The sequence below is a fragment of the Musca autumnalis genome, unplaced genomic scaffold (assembly GCF_047663935.1).
Source record: "Musca autumnalis isolate F117 unplaced genomic scaffold, ASM4766393v1 scaffold_1, whole genome shotgun sequence".
NCBI lineage: Eukaryota > Metazoa > Arthropoda > Insecta > Diptera > Muscidae > Musca > Musca autumnalis.
The window spans coordinates 191449943-191468302 of NW_027411644.1; the positions used below are offsets into that span (position 1 = coordinate 191449943).

At 36.8% G+C, this 18360-nt stretch overlaps 1 protein-coding gene across 2 annotated transcripts in view; it reads left to right on the forward strand.

Annotated features, from left to right (window-relative positions):
- Positions 1 to 16089, forward strand: part of LOC141388856 (uncharacterized) — a 225022-nt gene extending 208933 nt beyond the window's left edge. For both annotated transcript variants that reach the window (XM_073959330.1, XM_073959331.1), the window contains 2 exons: positions 9119 to 11489; positions 15245 to 16089. In XM_073959330.1, coding sequence (XP_073815431.1) covers positions 9119 to 11489; positions 15245 to 15978 — 3105 coding nt within the window. In that variant the 3' untranslated portion in view covers positions 15979 to 16089. The remainder of the gene's footprint in view (positions 1 to 9118; positions 11490 to 15244) is intronic.
- Positions 16090 to 18360: the final 2271 nt, after the last annotated feature.

Here is an 18360-nt window from a genome sequence, read left to right on the forward strand (position 1 = left end):
TTGTCCAATCGAGAAAAAATTCATTGTTGTGGCTAAAACGAATACCATAAACATTTATAAAAATAGCTTTAGATTTTGATATAGCTTCCATATTCAAAGTTAGCTGATTTAAGTATTTTGGGTCATATATTGTTTTATCAAATTCCGAAACGATTTTCAGAAATTGTGATAGAATTCGTTTTTAGCCACATCAATTAACAAGTAAAATGTTTTTATCGATTGGACAATAAATCGCTCAATGGATGGTCGGATAATATTTAGTGGTCCGAATAGGACACAAGTAAAAAAGTGTCAGTCGGATTTGCCGACAGATGCGTACCATCAGCCAATGTGAAGTAGTGAAACTTTCACCAACGGACATATCGAATGTATTTAAGGTCTCTTCAGAATTTTGTGGCCCTTTCTGGACATTTGAACTTTCAGACAAAAATGTGGATTAGGAATTAACTGCACTAAGACACAAATGTTGAACTTTTGTGGGGGAGGTACCCTTAGAGAGAACCGATATGGGTCATTTTAAAAGTTAAACTAAATTTTGACAAAATATTAGGAGATCTAAAGTTTGGACCAAATTGGTTGCCCCATTCAAGTGATATCGTCGTAGCATTTTAGTGATATTTTTAAATATTGGGGAGAAGTACCGGAAGTTGTGGACCGTTATTGCTCCAGGAAACTAAATTTGGATATAATATGACGAAGACCAAATGTTGGACCAAATAGGTTGAACAGTTCGAGAGTTATCGTGCCACATATGGTGGCATAGGGAATTTTTACACCTATCGGGCTGTTTTCCTAAGATAAATGGACTTGCCCCTGGACTTTATCGTCGTAATGGGGGTAGCGAATGCAAATCGCTCCAACAAAAATCAAAGTGATTCGAGAGCAGGTTTAAAAGTGAACTTATCCGAAATTTTGTGCGAGAGGTACCGGAAGGAGTAGACAAATGTAGTCCATATTCGAACCTGATTTATATCTGGTAGATATATTAGGATGTGCAAAGTATGGATTACATCGGAACCTTCAAGAGTTATCGTACGCACAATTTTTCCGAACATTTTTGAACTTTTGTGGGGGAGGTACCTGAAGGAGTGGACCGATATAGCTTATCTTCGAGTTTAAACTACGTTTGGACAAAATATTACGAAGGCCAAGTTTTGGACCGAATCGGCAGATCCGTTCGATAGTTATCTTGCGCTCCATCCACTACACACGGTGTCATAGGGGCTTTTTGCATCTTTTAGGCTATTTTCTCAGGAAGTATGGACTTGCCCCTGATGAAACTTTTACCGTCGTATTGGGGGCAATGAGAACAAGTTGTTGCAACAAAAATCGAAGCGATTCGAGAGCAGGTCCTAATCTGAACTTATCCGAAATTTTGTGTGGGAGGTACCCAAAGGAGTGGATCGATTGAGTCCATATTGGAACCTCATCTATGTCTAGTAGAAATTTAGGATGTGCCAGGAGTTATCGTGCGCACAAATTTTCCGACCATTGTCGAACTTTTATGGGGGAGGTGCCGGAAGGAGTGGACCGCTATGGCCCATCTTCGAACTTAAACTAAGTTTGGGCAAAATATTACGAAAGCCAAATTTTAGACTGAATGGGTTAATCCATTCGAGAGTTATCGTGCGCTCCAGCCAGCCAGACAGACGGACCGACATTGCTAAATCAACTCCAAATTGTCTGAAACGGATTTCGTCCAAACATACTTGGGGATTAAAACCATTATTTCGATGTGGCACATTTTGCCTGTATGAAAGTGTATATACCCTCGTTAGCATAAATGCTGAGGGTATAAAAAACTTATTTGGAGAAAAAGCCAACGTTCTTTTCCAAAGAAAATATCTTAGCTTCTATAAGGGGTATACCACAAGCTAAACGTGGCAATGAAAGTAGAAAATATAACTTTTCTAACGGTGTAAAGCAGGTTGTCGTAGGTGACCCAACAACAAAGATATCGCTATATTCTCAAATAAAACCCAACTTTTCATTTTTGCGATTTTAATTATAATGACGAATACCACAGCCTTGGTTGGGGACTTTCTAAACGCAAAACCCGAATATGAAAGTGGTAAATCCCATCCTTACAATGATGCAAAGGTTGGCGTAGATGGCCAAATAACGGAGATATCGCAAAAGTCGTTAATGCATCGCATTTTTCAATTTTTTGTAATCATGCTACAGGTAGAAATTTTGATAGGATCGTCACGAAATTTTGGTGATTGATAGGGCTCCCAAAGAGGAAGAAGCATATACCCGTAGAGTGGGATAATATTCAAGACTGGGAATGGGAAAACAATTTATGTGGACAAAATTTCAAAGTTTTATTCCTATGCGAATGTCTCCGCTTTAAGTAGTCATATTCCAAAAAGAAAGTCCGTCAATAGTTGAGGAAAATATCAGCTTTATTATGATGCAAAATAGGTTGGAGCACATCCCACTTACCCATTTTTATACCCTATACCACAATGTGGAAAAGGGTATCATAAGTTTGTTTTGGTAAAAATTCATGTAACACCGCGAAATATTTGTCGGAGACCCCCAATGGTATACCATCTTCATATCTCGACGGGATAAAGCGATTTTGAGATGTGTGTCCGTCCGTCCGTCTGTCCATTATATATTGTAAACACGCTCCAGGCCGCAATTATGGACCGATCGTCACGAAATATTGTATGGAGGTCGGGTTCAGATCAGAATAGATCCCTATTCTTATTGGTGATGATCGTAAAATATTAAGCGGGTGAAATGGACCAAAAATATAATATTTATCCAATTTTCTAGCGGCTCTGTAGATCTCAATAATAGTCCGATCAACCCGTAATTTTAAATAAGGTAAGAGTATATAACAAAGGAGAAGCTTGCAATTTGAGATGGCGATCGGATAATATTTAGAGGGTTAATTGGACCAAAACTTTTGTGTGAAAATTGTGAACATTTTTAATATACAGCTTATATCTTAATTCCTGGAAGTGACATTCCGGACGAGTGAGATATACTTGAAAGTGGAATGCTTGACCTTTCAATTGATGCTAATTATATGGGTGTGCATGATCAGATAACAGAGTTACAGCCTAATATATTCCGATATTTGTTTGTAGTGTAATAATAAACTCGCTAGAAGTCGCAATTATACATCAATAGTCACGAAATTTTGCACCGGGTAAGAGTATAAGTCGAAAAAGATGCCTACAATTTTGAATGATGATCTGATATTCTTTAGCGGGTGATATTCTGATATTCTTAAGATCACATATATATTTCGCAAAGTAGCCTACATATGGAAAAAAACTACTGACCTTTCCTCTGATGTAAATTGCAATAAAGTGTTTGCTAGATAACGGGCCTACTGCCTAATATATAGTGGGTTCTGTGTAGAGAACCACATTTTTATCCCATGCTACTTATTGCCTCTCCAAAAGTTTATGTAACACCACGAAATATTCGTCCTAGACCCCTTATTTGGTATGCCGAAATTCATATCTCGACGCGATAAAGCGATTTAGCGATGTGTGTCCGTCCATTAAAAATTGTAAGCAAGCTTAAGGCCGCAATTATGGACCGATTGTAACGAATTTTTTAAGGAGGTTGGGTTCGGGCCAGAATAGAAAAGATTAGTTTTTGGTGATGATCGTGAAATATTCAGGAGATGAAATGGACCAAAAACCAACTTTTGACCAATTTTGTAGCGGCTCTGTAAAATTGGTAAAAATTTCAATAACGTAGCGGTTAAACAACGTAAGTAGTAGTACTACATAAGTGGGTTTAATTACATTTTACGTGAAGTAAATTTTCCTTTCCTGCTACAAAAATGTATTTGTCGTACTAGATAACTTTATGGTTTTGGTCATAAGTATTATACATTACATCTCTGATATTTGATAATTAAATTTTCACAATCATTGAAAAGAAGTTCCGTGGAGAGCGATTGTCCAGGGATAGTGGTATAGGGTATCCCATGGTCGGCTCCGTCCGACTATCGACTTTTCTTACTTGTTTTTTTTTTTTTTTTTTTAATTGTACTGACGAGTATCTGAGCTTTGGTTGGATGCGCTTCAATGCATTGGATGCGTTTTAACATTCTGAGCTTTAAAATTTTCCCGATTGCGTTTCCAAAATTGTTAAAATGCTTGTGATGTGGAAAAAGTCGCTGGGATATCCCAATTTCCAATTTATAGAATTTTATTTCCATGTTAGATATTGATGCTTCTGTTGGACGTATCCAAAAGGGAGAGCTTGATAATGAAACTTAACCATCTGAGCTTTAAATTACAATACAAAATGTGGTATTTATGGCAAAATATCAGAGTTATTGCAAAAGGCTTTAAGCTGTCACAATTTTAATATTTTGAAGTTTTTACTTTAATGACAAATACAGTGCCCGAAATAAACATAGGTTCACATGTAAATTTCTATTTTTTTCATAATTCCGATGACTTTTATAGGATTTTATAATTTTGTATTATGGAGTTGGACACTCCCCATGATATCAATATATCAATTATTTGATTTTGCGACAAAATAAAAATTTGTAAAATTTTAAAATTGTTTCCCTTATTTTTGGTGCGAAATAATGATAGGTTCCGGGCAATTATTGGGAATTTACAGGTATAAATTTGAGGAAAACTTTTTACAAATCGTTGTTTTTTTAGATCGCCGATGTCCAACGAGTAATTTAGTTTAGATGTTGTCTGCGAATTATTTTCAAAATGCAGATTTGTTCAACACTTTAAAGCAGTTCTTAAGAAACAAATTTTTAACGTGGGAGAGGAGGTGAATCTATTGTTGTCAGAGGCGAGGATCATTACAGATTGCATGAAAAGAGTATCAATCAAAAAACTAAATCCAGTTTTTTAAAAAGTTTCATAAATTGGGCGTAAATTTCAACGCCAAAAAACGTCTGGAGGATTTTCCAACGCCACTTTGACGGCAAGAATCGCTTATTTTTCACATTTATTGCAGTTAAAATAATTTTGCATCTCAAAACAACAGTCAACTTGATCTTCATGTATCGAAAATGCGATGTAAACAAACGTTAGTAAGCTCGAATCGACCAAGGAAGAATACAAAAATTGTCAAGTAAAACTGCAACCGAGCCCAAAAAAGAAAACCGCCAGATTTCGACTAAAAATTCTGTGAACTCTCATGGGAAATGGCTACGGTGGATTTTTTCTATTACTCAAACAATGTCCCATCCATTTTTCATAAGCATTTTTACCTAAACCTACGTCTGTTCCTCTTCAGGCTCGATTGCTGTTTTCCTTGGCAATTTTTGTATTCTTTCTAGGTCGATTCGAGCTTACTAACGTTTGTTTACATCGCATTTTCGATACCGGAAGATAACGTTGACTGTTGTTTTGAGATGCAAAATTATTTTAACTCCAATAAGTGGGAAAAATAAGCGATTCTTGCCGTCAAAGTGGTGTTGGAGAACCCTCCAGACTATTTTGACGTTCAAATTTTGCGCACAATTTATGAAACTTTTTAAAAACTTGGATTTAGTTGTTTGATTGTTACTCTTTTCATGCAATTTGAAATGATCCTTGCCTCCGACAACCACAGATTCGCCTCCTCTCCCACGTCAAAAATTTGTTTCTTGAAAACGGCTTTAAAGTGTTGAAAAAATCTGCATTTTGAAAATAATTCGGAGACAACTACTAAACTAAATTACTCGTTGGACATCGGCGATCTAAAGAAACAACGATTTGTAAAAAGTTTTCCTCAAATTTATACGTGTAAATCCGCAAAAATTGCCCTGAAGCTATCATTATTTCGTACCTAAAATAAGGAAAAAATTTTTTAAATTTTAATTTTGTCGCAAAACCAAATAACAGATGTATTGACATCATGGGGAATGCCCAACTCCAAAAAATTATAAAATCCTATAAAAGTCATCTGAATTATGAAAAAATTACAAATTTACATGTAAATATGTTTATTTCGGGCACTGTACATACCTCTGCTTTTATTTGGTGTATTAAAAACATTTAAAATGCTAAACAAGAAGACCAGCAAATCTTTAAGATATCGACAGTAGTCAAATATAAATTTAAATGCTAATTATTTTGGTTCAGTTCACTTTAAATGATTTGGTATAAAAGCCAGATAGGTGAAAATTTTAGCATACCCCTAAAAAAAATGTTTACGTGTAGAAACCTTATGCACAGGGGTAGTGGTGTAGGGTATCACTTGTCGGCCCCGCCCCGACTATAGCTCACTTGATTTATAATAGATTTTTGCGCGTGAAATGTTTTATATTTCAATAGAATAAACGTCATTTTAGTGATTAATAGGGACAAGTTCATTCATCCGTGCTACCCTAATGGGTATATCTGCGTTGGTGGATTGTTTTGAAATGTTCATCGAATGTAGAACTTTTGATTTTGATTACAACGACATATTTTTTCGCGGGAGCTCAAAAAGATCCTACGGTGACCGTAGGAATGACTCCCAAAATTAGAGCCACTTGCAAAATAGACTATATTGGTTCATTCCTTCCTGTAAATCCTCTGCACAAGTTCAACAGTTTTGCGCTTTCGTATAAATCAAATTTATTAACAAAATGTTCGCATTTATACGGAACGTCCACAAGCGTTAAGATAAATGCCCCAAATGTTTCTAAATTCTTGACAGGAAGTTCATACGTAATTTGGTTGAATTGACGGCTACTGTCCATAGAGCAAAGATTTAATTCACAGAGACTAAAAGTATATACAGTGGCGGACATATAATTAAGAACGACAACGTATTAAAAAGTATTTGCCTTGCTTCATTGCAAACATTTGAATATTTATATGGAATAAAATTTGTAAATAAAGTACACATTAAGCACTTTTAAATAATGTCAAAACATGATTTACTTCCAACTCGTTTATACGGAAGAAACCACACTTTACTAACACAGTTCAAAATCGACCTGGCCTTATAATTAAGAACAATACACAGAGGAAAGGCTTTTCTAACATATGTCCCAAACATATTTTGTAGCAAACATATACATATTTGTTTGCAACTTGTCTCAAAGATTACATATAAATTTACTCTCGTTCACAGCCCGTGTAGACTCAAACTGGTGATGACAGAGAGTAAATTTACGATCACGGAATACCCATTGTCTTACTCCGATATACACACAATTATAAATGGTGGTGGTTTTTTATTGAAATGTATAGAAATACCAAACGCAAAAGCAACAACAGATGCATAGATACATAAAAATTTCCAAATAAAAGAAATAGTGTCACACCTTTTAGAAAGAAAAACAAAAAAAAAAAACTATTAATTATAAAATATAAACAGCGTTGAACATTTCTCTCGTTAAAATAAAACATTTTCTCCTCAAAATTGAAATCATCAACGGGAAATCGGCATCTGAAATCAAATGACTATATAATGTAATAAATAGGAACATCCATATTTCAAATATATGCATGTATATGAAAAATGTATTAATGTTATTACCAATATTAAATGCGATTTCTTCCTTGTCTAATAAAATATTTCCATTCACCTTTTTGATTCAATTATAACATTTAATTTACTAAAAAACACCAATTCTATTAAAAACACAAACATTGATTTATTCATTCACTTTACCGTCTTTACTCAACGACTGTATTTAGAAAACTGAAGAAAAAAGAAGAACATAATTCATACCATGTTTTCTTTTCCTCTTCGCTTGCTACGTTGATTATCCAATAAGCAAGAAACACACGTGTTTGGACGCATACACACCACCAAAGAACAAACAAACTTTTTTACCCTCCAGTCTTCGCTTTTGCGTCTTCTCTTTCACAATACACACAGCATTTTGTTATAAAAAGTATTCCGCAGCCGCGAGAGCCCTTGTTACTCTCTTTGACAAAAATCCTCTCTCCACCCATAAAAAAATATGTTCTAACATAAAAAATATGTTGCTAAACAAGTAAAATTGAGATATGTTACAAAATGTTGCAAACATATATTTGTTTTGCAACCAGTCCCAAACATAAATTTGTTTGGATCCAAACATATTGCTAACATATATTTTTCTGCGTGTATAAATAAAGGTAATTTAAATTTAGTTTTCATACACAATATGTATGGACTATGTTATGTATTTTTGAAATCGGCTACACTGATCCGTTTTTGGTATTCAATGTCCTTTAGTTGTACTGTTTATTGTTTCATTTCCTGACAAATATCTGCAATTTAAGGTACCATTTTATAAGGTAGAAATGGCTCATTAGAATAACCCACCTATCCCAGACACCACATAAATCGGTGTCTGCCAAACAAGTCTCAGGTAGATTCCTTTTGAATATGCAGGCACGGCTTGGTCGAAGCATTAACAGATTGAACGCTTCTCTACAGAATATTCCACGAACAAACCCATATAATATAAATATAATTTAGGCAAACTATATCAAGTTGTAATGCTTTATATACTCCATCCTTATATCGTAGTATTATTATTAGTCACATATTTGAAATTTTTAAAACAATCCTTCGAATAAATTCGTCCATATATTTCCGTTGAATTTATGCTGCATATTTCAATTGGTACGTTGAACGTTAATTATGATATTCGGCAAACGAAACAAAATACCCACACATTCTAAACTGACACCATGAAACATCATTGTCATTAACATCGTTCGAACTGTCATTATACGACGGTATTATGAACTGATGTCACTAATAATGCATTTCCGATATGAATTAATATTGGCATGTTGTTGAAACATGTACTCAGACTCCGACGACTGCTGGTATCCGACTGGTGTCGTTGTAGTTATTTTTATTCTTTAGTTTTATTGTTTTTTGTTGTTATTGCAGCCAATCAATATGAAACGTAACGATCATTTCCCATGGTAAATGATTGGTATTAATGATCATGAATTAACAATAAATCAATGTCAAAAATAGAATAGAACCTACTCGATGTGTTGATTACCCCCCTCACATCTTGCCAGTTCGTCATGCTGTTTCTTTTTTCAGATGGGAATGTAGACATTGTTGTTGAGGAAATTAATTGAGACATTTTAACCTTTAGTATGGAGTATGCAGTAAGAAGTTATGAAGTAACAGAAAACTTTTTTATTTATGTTGTTGTAATCGTATTTTTATTTTATTACAGATGCTGGCGCGAATATTGCCCACGGGTGAAACCAGACCCCTTAAGAACAAAAGTACAACATCAAGCGATCTCATTGCGGGCAATGAGTTCTTGAAATTGTTTATGGGTCATGAAGAACTTGAACGTGAATTCCGGCCCAGACGAAATGATGAGGGAGCAGAGTTTAAGGAAAGTGAAGAGTTTGACAAGAAATCTGCCGAAACGGGGAGAAACCGTGAGGCCGGCAGTCGTAGTTTAAAAATTCAAGGGCCCAAAATTAATCATGCCGAGGGCCAGTTGGAGAATAGTAAAGCAGCAAGCTCAGGTAGTAGTAGAATTTCATTTCTAGAGGATTATGATGAAAATGATGCCATACTGGATGCCGAGGCCAGGGACATTGATTTGAAAAAGGAAAATACAAAGGCCAAAAAGGATGATTATAAAGTATTATCGATAAGTGTTTCCTCATCATCTTCGGCATCAGTGGGTTCTCCCGCGTCCTCCTCCTCCTCCTCGGCCTCTTCCTCTAGTCAACGAGGCTCGATGGTAGTGAAAAATCGCATGACCACAACAACATCGAAATATGACAACAAATCGTATACAACGACGACCCAGTCAGTCGTGACAATGACACCACGGCCACCAACAGCTACAACATATAGGCCAACAACAACAACTGCAACATTCCCAGTCATCACAACAACGCAAAAACCCCAAACAACAACAATGAAACCACTAAAAACACCAGGCCAAACCTCGGCGGCAGCAGCAGCTTCATCAACATCAACAGCAGGTGACAACTTCATCAATCGCTCACATAAAAGTGAATTCTCTGTCGAGGAAGTACAACCTTCAACTGCCAGACATCAACAACAACTGGTACAACAACAAAACCGACAACGGAAAGTTGTGCGCAAAACATTTACGCGTCACCATCATCACCAAGCACATCAACCACATCACAGCTCATATCCATTAACGAGCGGAGCAGACAGTATGGAGGCTTTGGATTCTGAGAATAGTGCTTCCACTAATGTTGTACAGAATATCGTGGCTTCGCCTGGTCAGCAGGGCTCGAGCACGCCACTGCGCTCAACATCGACAGTTACAACCATGTTTCACAGTGGTCAGCATAACGTGTCCATTAATCACGCCATGTCTAAGACCCAGCAAACAGCACATCAAACAAATGTCGACGTTGACATTTCCAAAGACCTAAATGATCAACAGCAGTCAGCTACTGGTGTTGATGATCAATTGTTGCCATTTCAAACGGTAATTTATCATGACACCAAAAGCGGCGGCAACAGTCATGGTCCACAGTCACGTTCTATTTCGTATTCGTCCATCTCGCAAAATGTCGAGGATTTAAAGAAATGGCACCAGTCTGGCATTTTGGCTGAGGCTCGTCGTAATGTAAGCGAAAGTTTGAAACCTCTACCGCCGTCGGCTCACCAATCAGAACCAGCCAAATTCTATTCACAACCCTCGAAAATGTACAGCGAGCCGTCGAAATTCTATTCGGAGCCATCAAAGGTTTATTCCGAACCGGCCAAAGTCTATGGTGAGCCGGAGAAATTTTATTCCGAGCCAGCCAAAGTTTATGGTCAACCTTCGAAATTTTACAGTGAACCATCTAAAGTATATTCGGAGCCGGCAAAAATGTATGGAGAACCAGCCAAAACTTACTGGCCCCTTACAGTTACCACAACGGCAAGGACCACAACTACCATACGACCAATTACCACAACAAATTTGCCGCAAATAGTCACTACCACCACACCAACACCCATCGGACTTGGTTATCCAGTATCGCGTAAACCAGCGGCCATAGTTTCACGTATTGCATTTGGTGAAGCCCAGAGCAGTAGCACATCTACAACAACAGCCAGCAGTCCAACATTCGGTACCACTACTACCCCCCTACCCATACCCATGACCAGCACAGTAAAATCTTTACCATCATTTGGCGGTAGTGGCTTCCATCAACGCACATTTGGTCATCATCGTCAATCTCCTTCGGGCGGTATAAGTGAAACAACAACTCCTCCACGTCGCATACTCTTCAATTTGGATCGTTTGCCATATGATTTGCTCAACGCTCCACAACCAGCCACACAACAGACACCGACACATTTGGAGTTGCCGCAACAGCCACCAGCATTAACATACCAGCAGCAGCAGCAACAACACCAGCCACAAGCACAACAAAATCAACATCAGCAGCAACGCCATCATAACATTAATCCATGCTTGGAGTCGGCTGTTTCTTCACTATTTTCATCAGCCACATTATCTGCTCATCCAGCATTAATAAAACAACGCCAACAACATTCATCATTGTCAGATCAACAACATTCTAATCAAAATGCCAAAGGATTGCCCAACGAAGGTAAGTAGTTTTGTGAAGTGGAGACGAGTAGATAGATGTTTTTTTTTTTCGGTTACAGCACTTCAGACACATGGTGCATGGTTGCAGATTGTGATTTTGCCGGCATTTTCTTGAATTTCTTCTTCGATTTCATCTTCAGTCTAAGCAGTGCTTAGTGTTCAGTGAACATTTTTTCTGTTACATGAACAATAGACATTTGCCGGTAGTTGTAGAAGATTATATCGAATTATGTGGTACCCTACCGAGGTATTGCGGTAAGAGAAAATCATGTGTTGTTTTATGAGAAGACCTTCAGGGGCGGAATTCCCATGTGATATGTTGGTGTTGTATAAAAGTTTTCATCTCAACGTCTTCTTGTGTAGTTAGCTATGAACAAAACACCAATACTTTTAGGAAAATATCTGTTTGTCTTCTATGAAAAGCCCCCAGCTATTCTAAGAGAGACCTCTTGCTTTTCTATGAGTAAACCTCCTGGTCTTCTATGAGTAGATCTCCTGGTCATCTAAAAGGAGACCTACTGGTCTTTTATGAGTAGACCTTCTACGAGACATCCTCCTAATCTTCTACGAAGACCTCCTTGTCTTCTTGATCTTATAAAAGAATACCCCTTGATCTTCTTAGAGAATATCTCCCGGGCTTTTATGAGTAACTCTCATGATCTTCTATGAGAAGACATCATGGACTTTTACGAAAATACCTATTAAACCTATAAGAGAAATCCTACTGGCCTTCAATGAGAGTACCTCCTAGTGTTCTAAGAGAAGACCCCCTGGAAGAAGACCTATTGGTCTTTTACGAAAATATGAAAAGAACTCCTGGTTTTCTTTGAGAAGACCACATGCTCTTCTAGGGAAAGACATCCTGGACATCTCTGTGAAGACCTTCTGCTCCTGTTAGAGAAGACCTTCGGGACTTCTATGAGTCTTTGAATAGAGGAGAAGGCCGCTGCATTTCCATGAGAAGACACCTGGTCTTCTTAAAGAGAAAACCTTCAAGTCCTCTAAAAGCTTTTTTCTGAAAAGACTTCCTGCTCTTCTACGACATCTAAGAGAAGACTTTATGGTCTTCTTAGATAAGATCTTCGGGTTTTCTATGAGTAGATCTCCTGGTCTTCTAAAAGAAGATTTGCTGGTCTTCTATGAGAAGAAAAGCTCTTTTCTGAGAAGACCTTCTGGTCTTCTCTGTGAAGACCACGTGGTCATCTAAGAGAAGTCTTGCTGGTCTTATTAGATATGACCTTCGGGTCTTCTATGAGCAGACCTCCTTTTCTCCATTTGAGACATCCTGTTCTTCTTAGAAAATACCTTCGCGTCTTCTATGAGTAGAATTCCAGCTCTTCTAATAGAAGACCTTTTGGTTTTCTGTGAGTAGACCTTACGTAGTCCTATTTAAGACATCCTGGTCTTTTTAGAGAAGACCTTCGGGTCTTCTATGAGTAGACCTCCTGGTCTTCTAATAGAGGAGAACATCCCTGGACTTCCATGAGAATACACCTGGTCTTCTAAGAAAAAACCTCCTGGTCATCTGGGAGAAGACTTTCAGGTCTTCTTAGATATGACTTTCGGGTCTTCTATGAGCAGACCCCCTGGTCTTCCATTTGAGACCTTCGGACTTCTTTTAGAAGACCTTCTGGTTTTCTAGAGTAGATATCCCAGTCTTCTAAAAGAAGACCTGGTGGTTCTATTTCAGACGACCTCCTGGTTATCTCTGTGAAGACCTCCTCGTCTTCTATGAGAAGACTTGCTGCTCTCCTAATAGAAGACCTTTTGATCTTCTGTGGTTTCTATGAGTAGACCCCCTGGTCATCTAAGAAATATCCCTAGACTTCCATGAGAAGACATTTAATCTTCTAAGAAAAAACCTTCTGGCTACTTTCTGAAAAGACCTCCTCGTTTTCTATGAGTAGGCCTCCCGGTCTTCTATAAGAAAACCTCCTGGTTTTCTAAAAGAAGATTTACTGGTCTTCTATGAGAAGAACTCCAAATCGTCTATGAGAAGTGCTCCAAATCATCTATGAGAAGACATACTTTTTGTAGGAGAATATCTCCTGCCTTCCTTGACAAGACCTCCTGGTATTTTGTGAGTAGATCCGCGGTCTTCTATGTCAAAAACTGCGGGTCTTCTATAAGAAGACCTTGTGGTCTTCTATAAGATGATGTCCCTGGTCTTCTGCTAAAAGTCCTCCCTGGCTTTCTATAAGATGACCTCCCTGGTCATATAAAAGAAGACTTGTTGGTCTTCTATGAGAAGACATCCTTGTCTACTATGAGAGAGACCTCCTGAAATTTTAAGTGAAAACCTGCTGTCTTCTATGTGAAGACCTCCTGATCTTCCGAGAGAAGACCTGATACTATACTATGAGAAGAACTTTTTGAGTCCTGTTTTTTTGGTCTTCTATAAAAATACCTCCTGGTATTGTATGAGTAGACCTACTGCTCTTCTATGAAAAAACCCAATGGTCTTCTATAAAAACACCTACTGGTCTTCTATGAAAATACCCACTGATCTTCTATGATATCTTCTATGAGAAGACCTAATGATCTTCTATGAGAAGAACTTATGGTCTTCTGTGAGAAGATTTTATGGACATCTATAAGAAGACCTTTTGGTAGTCTTCTATGAGAAGACCTTATGGTCTTCAATGAGAAATCTTATGGTCTTCTATGAGAAGAACTTATTGTCTTCTATGAGAAGATTTTATGGTCTTCTATGAGAAGACGTTATGGTCTTCTATGAGAAGATCTTATAGTCTTTTATGAGAAGAACTTATTGTCTTCTATAAGAAGATTTTATGGTCATCTATAAAAAACCTTATGGTCTTCTATAAAAAACCTTATGGTATTCTATGAGAAGACCTCATGATCTTCTACGAGGGGACCTCCTGGTCTTCTATGACAAGACCTCTTGTTCTTCTATGGGAAGACCTACTGATCTTCTATGTACTTCTATTAAATCTTCTTTTTTCCCATGATAAAACTAGCTTGTTTACTATATGCAGACCTTCTGGTCTTCCATGAGACGATCTCTTGGTCATCTATGAGAAGGCCTTCTGCTCATCTATGAAAATACCTCCTGGTCTGCTATAAAAAGACCTCCTGGTCATATATGAGAAGGCCTCCTGATATTGCAGACCTCCTGCTCTTCTTTGAAAAGACCTACAGTTCTTCAGTGAAAAGATTTCATGGTCTTCAATGCGAAGGCCTCCTGGTCTTCTATGAAAATAACTCCTATTCTTCTATGGGAAGGCCTCCTGATCTTCTGTGAGAAGACATTTCGATCTTTTATAGGAAGACCTCCCAGGCTTATATGAGATCCCCGGCTCTTCTATGACAATACATCATTGTTGACCTCCTTGTCTTCTAAGAGAAAGATTTCCTGGTCTTTTATGAAAAGACCTTTTGGTCTTGTGAGGGAATTCTTTCTCCTCTGGTCTACTTCTGTTGGTCTACTATGAGAATACCTGGTGGGCCTGTACGAGTACACCTCCTTAGCTTCAGCGGTTTCATCTGGCCGTTCGTCAGTCACTCACTCATCACGCAGCTCTTTTATGTACATATACATGATGACCAAAGGATGTTCTCTTTGTAATATAAAACGTGTTCCCTTAGGTTCGGTTCTTCCTTAAAACAGTTGCAAGGAATATAATTGCCCATTTTATCCTCAAATTATGAAGATATGCCTAGATATAACTTCAATCTGTACTCCATTAGTTTTTCTAATAATCATTTATCTTTTCTCTTTTTTGTTCCTTTCAGATCTAGTCAGATGTGTTGCTGGAATATCAAATCCATCCATTCCATCCACTGGAACAGCAGACGATAACGCTGGCCTACCATACACAACGGAACGTAGTAACATTGAAGAACTATTTACACCGACCCCTGAACAAAATTACGAAATTGAAGAGTCAGCAAGTGTAATGACAAATGGGCGAGCCCATGGTGTACAAGGTAGTGGTGGTGGCAATAGAAATAGTTTAACACTACCAACACCACAACCAGCCGCACATACATTCCAAACGAATAAGCAACGAATTCATTTTGGTACCAACATTAACGATGGTGTAGGTGGCAGTGGTGGTGGCGGTACAGAAAGTGGTTACCTAAATCAACAGTCATCGTTTAATGACAATGCAAATGCTCCTCCTCACAGAAATTTGCATGCTGATGGAAATCCTAGTCCAGACTATAACGCATATGATGATGGTGGTGGTAATGATGATTACACGGATGATGACACTGGTCAGCATAGAGCCCCCGGCACCTCCAATGGTGATGGTGATGATTCTAAGGTGGCCTATGTGGTAGAGGGTCGCAATTATCGTAAATATCGTGTGGAAACTAAGACCGATGATGGTTATATTGTTGGCGAATATGGGGTGGTCCATCATGATGATGGTAATTTACGTGGTGTGCGTTATACGGCCGATATTAATAATACCGATCGAAGACTTATACAAAAAGCATTGTTGACATTTTTGAAACTGTAATAGATTTTTTTGTTGTAATTGTGGCCTAATTTGAAAGTAAGAGGGGGGTCATAACTGGGTCAACAACTTTTAGGCAAAAACAAAACCATAAATGCATTATGGTCAGTAAAATAGAATAAGAAATGTGGATGATGACGATGGAATACTGGAAACTGTACGCCCGCCTTGCATTGGCAATCATGACAACGCCAACGCGTCATACTGGCGTCAGCTGAAGGTATTTCGTTATTATTGAAACTATTGTGATGATTCCTATACAAAGTAACAAACAAACAAACAAACTACAAACGAATTGTAAGGCATTGATGTGATTCTTATTGTTGGTTGGTTCAAAGATCATTCCTTACATTGTCTTAGAGTTAATTTTTATGTATGTATGTATTTTTTAGTTTTTTGTAATATGTAATTCATATGTATTTAAATTGTTGCTGTTGCTGATGATGTCGCTGAAAGCTTCTCTCCAAAATCAGCAGTCCGATGAAACCCAATGGTAAAGAAACCACATAACCAACAAATCGATTAAATAAATTAACAAATAGTTATATGAACGTATGTGATTCAATGTTTATTACTTTTATTTTCATATAGCAAAACAAAACGAGTTAAGTTTTATTTAATTGTATGTATGTAGTATTATTTTTTCTTATTCCATTTATTTATATAAATAATCTTTTCAAAGGCACTGTGTAAGCAAAAGAGTTTAAGCAAATCCTGTTTCGACTTATTCGAAAGAGGTTTTTGGCGCTCGTGAAGTTCGAACTATAATGCCGGCATTGCCGCCATAAGAGAGTAACATTTGATATTTTGTGTATAGAGCGTCATTTATTAACCCTTTCGTATCAGGTAAAACCTTCACCACCACCATATGCTTCCTCCTTCTCTGAAACTTCGTTTGGTTTTGAATCGAGAAATGTTTTCTTTTTAAACAGTCGTATTAACTTCTCGACGAAGCCAAAAATGGATATGGCATGAAACCTCATTGATCGTATGGGACTGTCAAAAGCAGACTTGGTAAGTCGATGTGCATCACTGAAGATCTGGTCAGTGGTCCAATAACATCATTGATCGTAGCCTTTGGATTATGTAAAACAGTGTATCCCTAATTTTCATAAAAAGAAACTTCCAAAACTACATTCATTATAACAATTTTATGTATGTATAACCTAGCCTAACTATTAAATTCTAGCCTAAATTGCACCTATGTTTATTAGTCTAAATTTCACTTTATCTATATATGCATATATTTTTACCATATATAAATGTATGTATTTGTAATATAAACATTCAAACACCCCATAATTGTGTATTGTCATCAAAAGAAAAAAAAAAACGAAAACAAAGAAACTCTCAATATAATTGAGATTTGTTTTTTTAATTAATTTATTATTTTAAATATATAAATGTTCTATATAATTTTTAAATTAATATAATTAAATTTTTATACTCATTTTAATGTGTAATGTGTTTTTTAATTATTTATTTAAATGTAGTATCTATTGTACTAGAATAATGTATAAATGTTATGTCATATAAAAAAAAAACAAAAGCACTGCCTAATGTCGTGTCGTCATTGTAAAATAAAATACGCTTTAATGTAAAAACAGAAAACAAAGGCCAATAAAAGGAACTGCTGGCACTCAACAATAACGTGGAAGGAGATCCAACACCTAATTACTTACATACAATAATTATTTACTTGCCATACATATTTAAGTAAATGTATTACAATTTAATAGATAAAGGCAAACAAACAAAATTGAAACAATAACGAAAAATAATAAAAACAAAGAAATAATAATAAATGCAATTTAAAAACGAATAAAGGGACTTTTATTTATTTAGTTGATACTTACATATCTAAGTGTCTGTTTACAACATAAGGGGGGCCAACCTTGACCAAAAATCATGAAAGTTAAAAATGTTGTGTGGCGTTACGTAAGGCTGTTTTAAAAGTCTTTTTAGTTGATTTTATATGCAATATTGACACAAAGTATATTATTTCGATAGAGAGTGTTAACAATATTTTAGATACAAGTTTTAAATTTGGTTATTATTCCTTGGATGTTTGTAATTGAAAATGAGTCATATAAAACCACGTTCGGTATAATTCTTATACAAAACTTCCACACGATATTTTCCAACAGAATTGGCGCAGTAACTACAAAATCTATCAAATGAATATTACCCATACAGGTTTACGTTTTTGTGTATATCAGATTTTTCAAACACATTAGCTCTTGTTTGGCATTTTGGGTTCTAATTCTCGCAGATAACACTGTGCAACAAAATGGAACTCGAGGTGTGGGGGGGTGAAAAATTCCTTTTGGGGTGAAAGCCCTTTATAAGTATATACAGAACCCCAAAGGGCATATCCGCCGTGAG